Below are 12,542 nucleotides of genomic sequence, written 5' to 3' on the forward strand. Positions count from 1 at the left end.
AATCCAGCATAGTTTTCCGCTATGATTGTCAGTATGATTTTACTGTCCACTTGAAGTTGTTGATTTACATTGAAGAGGCCATACTGAATGTCACTAGGTTCTCCAACATGTACGAGTGAAATGAAGCCGAGGGATAATTCATTACCACTATACGTCTCTCCAATACTCACGTGATACATGCTGATTCCTGATTCTACGTCTTCAAACCCATTCCACGTTACATTGATTGTAGTACCATTGTTTTGTAATCTCCACGACATGTCATCACCGAATCCTCCAATGTGTGGCGGTGATGAGTCGACTAACAGATATCCACTGTTGACCGCCGTACATAACCCGGCTCCATTGCATGCTACCACTGTTGCCTGGTAACGGTCACCGCTGAGAAGCCAGTGTTCTGGTTTAAGTAGAATTGTGGTGTGATTTTCATAAAAAAGTTCCAGGTCTTCTATATACGTGTGGCCGTTATGGTGATTTGTTACGGAAACCTTATGTCTTACAATGGGGGATTGGTAGTCCTCAAACATCCACGAGATTTTGAGAACAGAAGTGTCCCATTGAGTGAAAGTTTCCTCTGAAATATTAGCTGTACTAGATGTGAATACAGGTGTCTGGCTACAGATCGGTTGAGTGACGTCGATCGAGAACATGTCTGACGTCACGTAGATGTTAAGTCCAACTTTGTTGTATGCCCAAACTGTGACGTAAAGAGGCGATTGAATGGGAAGGTCAAGGCCAGTGAAGAGGTGTTCGGTAGACAGATGTGTGTTGGTCAAAGAAATAACGTTACAGGCTGGATCGAGGGTGCTACTGATACAAACTTCGTAATGATCCAGGTCGGAATGGGAGTCGTGAAATCCAACCCAGAAAACCTCCATGTGTGATCTATACAACATAGTAAAGACTAAAATTAAGTTTCTGATTGTCGTTTAACTGAGTTAATATAAATTAAAGAAAGCTTATTTCTGCAGTTTTCCATTTTGAGTCCTCGATATTTTCTCTAAACTAGGAACTTGCTATTTTTATTGAATCATTGTTAATGCCTTTACCTCTGTCCTATATAATTAAGATGTCCTTCCGCTCGTCCTACAAGTACCTGGCCACGTATCGGGGGCGAATGATCGACCAAGACTCCGTTGGACGTGACGTCCGTACACAGTCCTCCGGTATTGCATGCCTGAACCGTGACGTAATAGATAATGCCCTCCTCCAGGGGTACAGACCATGTCATATCTGTTCATATATATGATGTTTATAACAATTTAGTAATAATCAGGGAAAATAGTAATAGGCGTGAAATACAGTAAATATCCTTCGATCGATATAGAATTCAAATAAAAGATATGGCATAACTCAATCCAAATCTGCGTTCACAAGGTCTACATACTATAGCTATTCATAAAATATCTAAAAATAATGGCTAAACACGAAGTCTGTTCGTGTACACCTGACCATATATTGATCCTCTTTACTAACCTTCATCGAAATCAATAAAAGTGTAGGGGTTCCGTTCAGAAAGAATGGACAGACGGTTTGGATGAACGGCAATCGGATGGACAGACGACATCATGTCAATAACACCCCATCGGCAAATTTGCCAAGAGATACAAAGTTGAATCATTTAAGTATGTTTAAAAAAATGAAAGTTTGTTGATCCCTCAAATCCACTGGACTTCCAATTATATTTACAGGCATTGATAAGAAATGATATAGACGATATGAAAAGCAAAAATATTTAATGCAACTTCAAAAATGTTCACAAAAGTAAGGAATCGTTTGTAAAATGCTACGGAATATCTAACACAGAAAAAATAAGAGAAATTACATAAAAAAAATAAATGAAAATAATATGAAATAAATGTGACGGCGGAAAATAATCGATGTGTTAACAACCAGTGTTTAAGTAGAGAAAATAAATGAAAATAATATATATATATATATAATAAATGTGAGAGTCGGAAAAAATCGATGATTTAACAACCAGTGTTCTTGTTTAAGTAGAGTTGAGTGATGTGGCTAGGCCCTGTATCCATATATATGTATCTGTGGGGGTTAGAGTAACCATAAGAATAAAACTCTCTTGCGAAGTAATGGTGCCGCCAAAACGATTACCACATACTTGTTCTCAGACCCACAAACGTAAAGCGTTTGACGTCTCTTTTGAATGGTCCCGTCCCAAGTCCGACTTTGTAGTGATCCACACCAGACTCGGGGTCAGCGAAGCCCTCCCAGGAACACACCAGGTGGCTGAAGTTGCGTTGGTAAGCAAAATCATTCTGAAAGAAATAACATTAGTGAAGAGACCGTAATGTCGATGATGTCTTTCTAACATTTGTCTTTTGATATCGTCTAAATAACCATAAAATACTAGATGTGTTTATAAATGTCCCGTCTCATGGTATCTACCATGCATTCATTCATTTTCTGGTTTAATTTTGATATTTGTTTTTGTGTGTGATTTTAATAGATTACACCGGGTTGTTTGAAGAGTATGAATACAAATCATATTACAAGTATAATACAGGACATTATACTCACACTATAGCTTGGGCCTTCTCGGACAATTCCTGGCAAGGGATGGGTATCATCTAGAAGGAAATACCGTGACACGGCTACTAGTGACAATCCAGCTCGGTTGGTTACCTAAAATGGTGTATTTTTATACTCAAGTCTACAACAATGTAACAGATGCAAAGTTTTCGCATCTGATAACAGTTGGCCATTCAATGAATTAAAATGATTCAGGAAGAGGATATCTAAGTACAATAATTATATCAAAACTATTTTGTTTCTTGTGACTAACGTGTACAGTGACCCGTAAGTAATATCGCTGTGCTGTTAAAGAACAAAAATCATACTTATGCTATGTTTTTAAAAATAAAATTCATCATTAAAAATTAAATAATTGCATAATGTCACTTACCCGAAGAAATGCGTAATAGCGATGGCCATGCTGGAGGTGTAGATCACTGAAGTCAAAGAAAAACGTGGAGGGGTCTACATGTAGAAAGGAGACCACATCCGGGACATCGGCATAGTTCCCTATTGCTACTTCGTAATATTTAATTCCTGACTCCATGTCGAAGAATCCCTTCCAATGGATTACACGATTATGAAGTGTCGTCACGTATCTGTGTACGTGTAAGTCTCCAACAAACAGTTTACCTTTTACTGGAGGAGTGTCGTCAAATACCACACCGTCAGAAATCGCTGTAGTGGTCAATCCGACCTTGTCTCTGGCTTTAATGGAAAAGAAACATTAGTTCCTTATTCGGCTGAAGTATGAAACCTCTTAATAACCTGTCTGTGTCAAAATATATATCCCGTATATTTCCTATGTATCACACATCTGTAAATTGTGGTAGAAACTAAATTGTTTAAATGTATTAGATACCTTCTACCGTGGCGTAGTACACTATCCCTGATGTCAGACGTGTATTCCGTACCAGTACTGATTGTTCCTCCCCAACATCTCGATATGTCTGCACATCTTGTCCCATAGGATAGGACCCTTTGAAAGTAGAAAAGGTTACAATAAAGGAACATGAACAAATAGAGACTATTATTTGACGCTAGATATGATTATTGGTTAAATGTGCTCTATGTGTCAATAACAAACTAAAGCCAAATGAAGTCTAGGAATATTGTAATTACGTACCAATAGCGTATCTGTACTGCAGGAATCCAACACCGTAAGAAGCGAAGTTGTCATGGAAATCACTCCAGGAAATGAATACTTCACTGCTATCAGACATATACCCTCCATTGGAGTGCAGGATCACAGACCCCGGACTTGGTCCAGTTTCGTCTATTATCAAGCCATCACTACAACATTCGACTTTATCGAAATGTTCTACAAAGTCCTTTCTTGTTCGGTTACATGCTGCACTTCTGGCACAGATGTAATATTTACCCTCGTCGAGATTAACCTTTCCGAAAGAAATGGCGCCTTCATTTGTTTCTACATACACCAAACAGTTGATGTCACTATCACATGTGTCGCTTGGGATTTCTGACTTTGTCATGAGATACCAAGTTACTTTCCTGTCCTGTAGTCCGATGATACACGCGCCTAACTTTGGTCGGGTACGACTGTAATCTAACTCGAGTTCATGAACGTTATTCAGTTTCTCGCCAATATTTGAACTAAATATTGATAGCTTTAATTCAGAAAAGTCAACAGAGTCCACGTCGATGTCATATACTATTTCTTTGGAGAATTTATTCTGATGAAATTGTATCTGTAATTGTTCACAACTGATTGTCTCTCTTCCTGAATGACAGAATGATTGCAGACAAATATAGCGTTGCGCAAAGACATCACTGGGAATCTTCACACACTCTGTTATCTGTAGTAAATAATAGTAAAATATCGTCACATAAACAATGAAAAATTCAATGAACACGAGCTAGAAACCGACTCGTGGATATACATGAACAGTTAATGTTGTCTTATCACACAGAGGAAAAACATTTCCTTGTTCAGGAGACTTTAAGCTGATATTTCATTTTCAGTCTTAACATCTTTATCCTATATGTATATTGCTATATATATTATTGTCGAACAATTATAGAGTAAGCATAAATTGAATGAGTTTTTTGGCATCCAGCTGTAACATTGATAATATAAGAACTAGAAATAAATCCACGTTGTGAAAAAAAAATCAAAAGAAAGATAAGAAAGATAAATAACAGAAAGAGGTGTTTAGGAACTAGCATATCTCTTTTAAGTCAGTTTATTGCATTAGAAGGAAAAGTAAATCACTAAACGTAACTATACGGTTAGTGTAGTGAACGAATGGATATGGGAGTGATAATGTGAATACCATTTAGTAAGTATACGTAAAAAACAAATTGACAATTTTTCAGAAAATATAGTTTTAAAACAATCCCAACCTTATCTTATTAGGAAAAGAGTATACATGTTTTATTATTCTGATTATTCTGAAGTTTGTGTATAAATAAAGAAGAATTTGTTTTTGGTAAGTGTTGTCCGTTGTAAAAAGGACATCTTTTAGCAAGGCAGCTGGTCTCCATTAGTATTTTTTACCAGTAGTACCCATATATATATATGAATATATAAGTTGTATAATGTGAAGTTAGCATGCACATTATCTTTAGTGTATGCCTGTGTGATTGTAGATGTGATTACCTATTTTGTGCATCATGTATCAGACTAAACATATTGTCTATCATTGAACATATCTGATGTTCACCCCGGGAACATGCAAACACCTGCGTTATACTTTCCGTAACATGAGAAAGGTAAATCCAGCGTAATGCCCTAACTAATACAAATTAACACCATGATTCCAACAGTTATATCGATGAACTCCGCATTATAAATTTGTTCTGACTCTTTGTCTGTCTTTCAAGCTTACAGTTACGAGATCCTGAAACACACTCGCACAAAACCCTGTTTTTCGAATATCTCGTATATTTGACAAGAGATCCCAGAGGGATCTTGGCGCCCACGATTGAATGATCTTCATAGGTTCCATGTCAGATTGATCTTTTCCCTTTTTTCCCCCTTCCTCTTACTAATCTGTATAAATTGAGAAACATCCCTCCGGTGCTTTTTAAACAAGGGAAACTTGTATATGAAATTTGAGATTTAGCGATAATGGTTGTCTGTCAACAATGTTTTCAGATTGGTCCAGAAATGCAATACAACGGACCAAGGAGAACCTACATATGAAATTTGAGAAAAATCTCTTCAGTACTTCCTCAGAAATAGCAATAACAAACTTCAATTGTCGAAATCCAAGATGGCTGCCTGTCGGCCATGTTGTTTATCGATCGGTCCCAAAATACAACATGCATAACAAGGCACCAAGGGGAACCTACATATGCAATTGAGAAAGATCCCTTCATTACTTTTCTCAGAAATAGCGATAACAAACTTCAATTGTCAAAATCCAAGATGGCTGCCTGTCGGCCATCTTGTTTTCCGATCGGTCCCAAAATACAACATGCATAACAAGGCACCAAGGGGAACCTACATATGCAATTGAGAAAGATCCCTTCTGCACTTTCTCTGAAATAGCGATAACAAACTTCAATTGTCAAAATCCAAGATGGCTGCCTGTCGGCCATGTTGTTTTCCGATCGGTCCCAAAATGCAATATGCATAACTAGGCACCAAGGGGAACCTACATATGAAATTTGAGAAAGATCCCATCAGTACTTTCTCAGAAATAGCGATAACAAGAATTGTTTACGGACGGAGGGACGAGGGACGGAGGGACGGAGGGACGGACGACGGACCACGGACGCAGGGCGATTTGAATAGCCCACCATCATCAGATGGTGGGCTAAAAATATTACAAAATAATTTTGCTCTGGATTACAAGCCTCGTCGGAATCAAAGGCAGCGAAAAAGTTTAATAAAAAATGCATGAAATCTCCAATAAAAAACAAATAAAACTTCAATATACAGATTCCAAACCTGTTGTTTGTACTGTCATTCAAAGTAAATGGCAGTAAGGCTGGTCTCTCGAGACGAGCAACAAGCCATATGAAAGTACAGCCGAAACTTAAACTATCCATTTATAGTCAGAAATATCATAGAAAGGGAATATATCCTCTGTCGTTTCTGTACGGAGTACATATCCCTTCCCTTCCTTCCTATTAAAGCGAGAAGATAAACAAACATGTCATGCGTGTGACATTCCGACTCAAAGAAACTCACAAAACATAGCTTTATTATATTTACATCTCTCCCTTCTTCAGCTTATTAAACTCGGACTGCGATTAAATTAACATATAGGAAGTGTAAAGAAGGTTCAGCGGATTAATAAGCGCGGGAATCTGTGACTTAATTATGAGGTCGTCTATGTGTGACGTTATCGGAACGTCAACTAGACGGTGCCATCTGGAAAGGAGTGATCAACGCAATGTTAGCGTTTTTTTCCCCGTTACTCGATGATCTCGCACAAAAAGCTTAAGTAAAGTGAGTATTTACTCAAAAACTAAACTGAGTATTGCGGAAATGGGTACATATTTGACTTCTCCACGAGGTAAGCTAACAACATATGGCTGAAGCAGTTCTAAGAGAATAGTTATCCACGTCACTACTTAATCTGTGTCAATCCAAGTTTTTCTTGACAACCATAGTCGATCTGAGACGGAAATTCTGCATTGTGAATATATCAGTTAATTAAAAACGCAAAAGGTATTTAAGAAAAATGTTTAGTTGTTTCTAATTTTGTTAACAATTTTAATGTCTTCACGTAGATACACTTATATATTGACTAGTATTTGGAATTATGCCATGAAAAACCCTTTTGTGAATGTGTAATACAATTTTGTTTTGTTTCTTTCTTGCAAATACTATATGTTCCATCACTTGTACTAACGAGATAGATTAATGCATACATATCTAACTGGTTACTTTTTTAACTTTAAGTTTTCTATATTTATTCTAACATTTGTATTCTCATTTATCTTTGACATGTTACTATACGCCTGCGAATAGTTGATGGAAGAATGATATTGGGATGTGTCCGGCATTGGAACACGTACATGTATAACGGGATATACTCATATCATCTAAATATAGTAACTGTAAAAAAATCCCCAATATATCTCGATAAAAGTTCGTAAGACGAAGCGAATTCTGGAAAACGTATTAGATCTCATGACGGAATGCATCATGTGACAATATTGATTAAACAAATATATAAAATGTATAACATACCATATTAATGTATAATTACCTGGTGATGTTCGGTTCTATTTCCAACACTTGTGGTCCAGTCATGGTTCGTAGACATGCCGCTGTCACTATCCGCTATTCTCCACCGATAAAACAAGGCACCCGAATCCGCTATATTCGAACACTGAACGTCACTCCAGGACACATTGATCGTGCTGCACGTGTCAGAATAGTCCGTAAGAATGGCTGAGATCGGACCAATGTGTGCTTCAATTTCTTCTACAAATCCATCAGAAACGACTCCAGCTAGACAGGTAGTTGCAAAGCATACTTTGACTGAGCCAAAAATATATTTTGCGTCCGTTATTGAGTTAGTGAATACAACACTTCGTAAGTCGGCAGTCGCGATTACCGTTTCAATGACACTAACACTGTTGTCCGTGTCCTTCACAAACAAAGAGATCTCAAAGTGTGTGATGTAATCAGTGTAACCGTTCACCTCCCAGTGTATAGCTATAGGAGTACCAGCATAATGATAATCGATGTCCTTCTGGCATCGGAATACATTGAATCTCATCTCGGGAGCGTTTTCCGGAATATTTGAAGCGATCTTAAAAACCGGACGATGAACAACAGGTGTAAACGTAATACTTCCAGGTTCACCTCTGTTGAATATGACATCATCGCTGGTAATAGTGATGACATCATGCAGCTGTTCTGGGAACTGTACAGTATATCGGTGGCCGATGTGTAGTATTTGGTCACACGATGCAGTAGCGTGTGGAAGAGTGTCGTCCGATTGCAGAGTTAATTGACATACAAATGAGTTATTAGTACAGCCCGGGCCATCAAAAACTGATACCAAATTCAGTACATCATCTTCAGAAAGTACCGTGAACCCATCCGAGGACGAAAGACCCATCCCGGCACTGTTGTTTACTCGTAATACAGCGAAATAGGTAGAGTTCCTGGTGAGAGTTGCATTGCTTTGGCAGTAAAACTTCTGATTCTCTACTGTGTGGAAGTTATCGATGTCGTCTATATCCGGACTGCTCCCTAGGCCAACTTCGACAGTCACGGCTGTCATTTGATCGGATATACCTGTCCACGATACACAATAACCAGTGAGGGAAAAAGAAACATCTCTATCGGTGAATGGTTCCTCAGTAAATCCAGGATATATATCTTTTACTGACCCGATGGTTGGTTTATAGATAGCGGGAAGGTGGATAGTTTCACTCATCACTGTACAGTAATGACCAGCGATATTGAATACGTGTAGTTCGATGTGTAATGTATTGTCCACATCCGTAACTAATTCCTGAAGATAGTCAATGGAAAAAGCCAGAAAATCAGAAACGTTTGTACAAACGGCTGTGTCGAATGCTTCCCAAGACGAAAAGCCTGAATTTCCCTCATTCTTCTCAAAATCTATAAAAAAAGTTTTTCGCGTAAATTAAATAAATGATGGCAAATAAAATACAATTTACTATGTTGTTTACCAAATATATAAGTAGTATATTCATAAACCCTACTGTGCAATAAAATAATGGCTTATCATTAAATATTTTGTTATCACAAAAATTGAAAATACTTACGAATTCGGTAGACAATGGATGAAACGTCTTCTCGCTGTTCATCGTCTGTGAACATGTTCTTATGTAGGTTTGCTACCACATGAGAACCGTTCTGATATAACGGTACTGACAAGGGACATATAGGTGCTGACTCGTCAATTACAACAGGACCAAATGTTGCTGTAGTCGAAAGGCCGGCTTTATTTACGGCCTTGATGAAGATGTAAAACTCTGTTCCGGTAGTAAAGCCAATATGTTGTTGTCTGAAGAATGTATTTTGATGAACAGATTCAAAGTTCTGAAGATCTGGGAAATCAGCTGAAAGGATGGTTGAACCAAATCCAACATAGGTTGTGCTGATTGGTATGTTATTGTTAAGGAATGTCCAGGAAAGACGAATGCTGTCAACGGGAAGGTAGAAATGATTAAGGTTCGTCATACTGCAGGCATTAGTGTTATATGATTGGTTGTATTCTAGTGGAAGTAATTCGAGTTTAAATCCATTTGTAGTGTCTGCACATTGATGAGAACACAATGATGCTCCGCTTATATTTGTTCGTGTCAGCTTTTCAGAAATGAGCCAAATGTCACCGTTATAACATACTTTGTGTTTTCTTGTCCGTGCGTTGGTGAGTGTAACATTGATTATTTCAGGTGGAGAGTCATTTTTTGTGAAGCCATCAGAACATACGGCAGATGAAGGTTCCATGGCACGATTAAACGCAATAACGGTAACAAAATATTTCCCTTGAGCTTGTATATCAAACTGGGTTGATGTTGATGTTGTATTTTTATACTGGATGTGTCCCGTTAAGTTTCCCGATGAAACTATTTCATTATTTTGGAGACATCTGGTCGCAACAGCTACTTTGAAGAACTCAATTCCACTTTCATGATCAATAAAACCATGCCAGTGAACAGAGATACGGGACTCACTGATGTAGTCAATATCTGTCTGGCCGTCTAATCCTTCGTAAACAACGCCATCTGCTGGTGGCGATTCGTCAACATCTACGTCGACTACAACTGACGTTGTCAATAGGGCCGTATTTGTAACTTCAATCTTGTAGTAGTACTTCCGATTATGGTTACCTATATGAGTGTTGTTAACAGTTAATGCGTTTAGGTCAAAACTGAAGTGGACAAATTGGCAGATACCGACAAATGGACATATACACAACTGGGGTTCTGAACATGACGTCTGAAAAGAGAATTTTAAAAATTTTACGGAATTTAACTTGAAATTTGTATACAAATGTGAAATAGTATGCATTTAAGTATATAACATAGGAGATGATTTAGATTGAAAGTCATAAAATATTGTTACATCATAATGGCTTATTATTATTAAAGCTAATATGTCAATCTGAAGATAAATCTATATATAAATAAAGGCTAACCTCGTTATTGGTTTGTCGTACTCCTTCCGCTCCTTGTCCTATCAGTCTTTCCGGTTCTGTCTCGTAGAACCACCAGAGAACTTGTAAAAGTCCACTGTGAGTGTCGTACGAGTCAAACTCTAGCCGCATTCTAAACAGATCCGTGGAATTGTGAACAAACAGTTGTTGGTGTCCATCCCGTACTAACCAGGCATTAGATATTACAGGAGGGCTCGCGTCAACGAAGAACTGAATGGATTCATCAAAAGAGTTTCCTACAATGTCACTAGCATTCAACATGAATCTGTATGTATCGCCATCCTTAACTGTATGTGGTATGCAGACACTCTGAGAAGATATGTTACTGATGACATTGGAAGAAATCGTTTGGCCATCAGTTTCCTTAATTAATTCGTAATCAAAATGGGTGATTCCGTGCACGTTTGATGTGCCTGTAACAGGCAATATACCGTCTGTCTGATCGTAGGCTGGCGGGATGAGTCCATGTTCGTCAGCGTCTATTGGTCTGAGAGGGTTAAAATGCACAAATTTGTCGTTATAGTACCGATCTCGCCAGCTAACACATATTTCACTATGTACGATTTGCCAGGTGTAGTTGGTATTTTCTGCAGCTGATGTTACATACAGCTTATATCGTGAGTCAACTCCGATTCTGGATGAATTGTCGTACAGGACAAATGCTCTGCTTAGTCGTATATTATTTGCAACGTCCTTGACCTCCAGCAGAAGGCCGTACATGGCTGGCTCGTGTCCAGGTAATTGTAAGGTAACCATAGAATTTTGTACCATATCTAGGTCCGTTGTGCCGTCTGCCTTTGCACTATCCATAAATAGTCTTTTAATACCGCTTTCCTTTATGTCATGAATCGACACTTGGAGCGATTCAATTCCGGACGAGTGTAGCACGTTACCTCCTACAGGAAATGGATCCGTCCAACCGGATGTTGAAATACTTATTACTCTCTCCCTTGTGACACGTGACGATACCGTCAATGGCTCCTCCAAACATGAACCACTTACACTGCAATGTTCTGGTTTAGCATTGTCGTATATATAACAGAGATCACGGGTCCTCTCAATCTTTGTGTATCTCTCTGTCCATGTTGCGTGGGTATGAACATTCTTCGATATGAAGTTACCTCCAGCTTTTGGATGGAATCGCAAGCATAACCTAATGAAATAAACACATCTATATAACTATTAGATGTAAGCAATATGGCGTTTTGGCTCGCAAATAGGAGAATGGTATATGCTCCTCTCTCCGTCTTCTCACACAACTTAACCTACAATCACAAGTACACTCAAAATTATTTAAATTGATATAAAAGACATTCTCGTGTGATTAGCATATTTGATTTTAACTTCCGTTAAGATATAGCGCACATCTTCATTATACCACTTGTCGATCTTCGGGATCGTAGATTTCCGATACTTTGTCAAACACCCTATTCTCTGCCCAAAGTGTCGTATACTACTGAACGATAGGGCGCTAAAAATATAAACCCCCCAGTAGTGTGTTTCGTCGTTTGTAATTGTAAGACAATTGTAAGACACGTCTATTAACAACAAGTACACAGAGTCAATGAAACACATCAAACTGTTATCTCTGCATATATAACAGTATAATACAGCAATATTAACAACAAGCACACAGTGTCAAGGGAACATAACAGTATAATACAGCACAGGAAGTCAATGGAAGATCTCAAACTGTTATTCAATTATACATAACAGTAAGATACTGCACACAAAGTCAATCTTCTATATATTTATTTATAACTGTAAAATACAACTACAACTGTAAATTAACCAACTTGATGTCACGGAGAAATCTGTTGTTTGAGGAGCCAGTACAGGTTTCATATGTAACGCAGGACTGCCGGTGTTATTCTTTCCTGGCAGTAATAT

General features: G+C 38.1%; 1 protein-coding gene across 1 annotated transcript; it reads right to left on the minus strand.

Annotated features, from left to right (window-relative positions):
• Positions 1–8: 8 nt before the first annotated feature.
• LOC117319443 lies at positions 9–11,462 on the minus strand (the record flags this gene model as incomplete). The annotated part of the gene is made up of 10 exons (XM_033874245.1): positions 10,635–11,462; positions 9,256–10,435; positions 7,719–9,088; positions 3,659–4,349; positions 3,395–3,511; positions 2,924–3,240; positions 2,539–2,643; positions 2,120–2,276; positions 1,050–1,233; positions 9–885 (listed from the first exon to the last, which is right to left on the minus strand). Coding segments are annotated over exons 1-10 (5,826 nt in total), but the record flags the coding sequence as incomplete, so codon positions are not given.
• Positions 11,463–12,542: the final 1,080 nt, after the last annotated feature.

The sequence above is a fragment of the Pecten maximus genome, unplaced genomic scaffold, assembly GCF_902652985.1.
Source record: "Pecten maximus unplaced genomic scaffold, xPecMax1.1, whole genome shotgun sequence".
In the NCBI taxonomy this organism is placed as follows: Eukaryota; Metazoa; Mollusca; class Bivalvia; order Pectinida; family Pectinidae; genus Pecten; species Pecten maximus.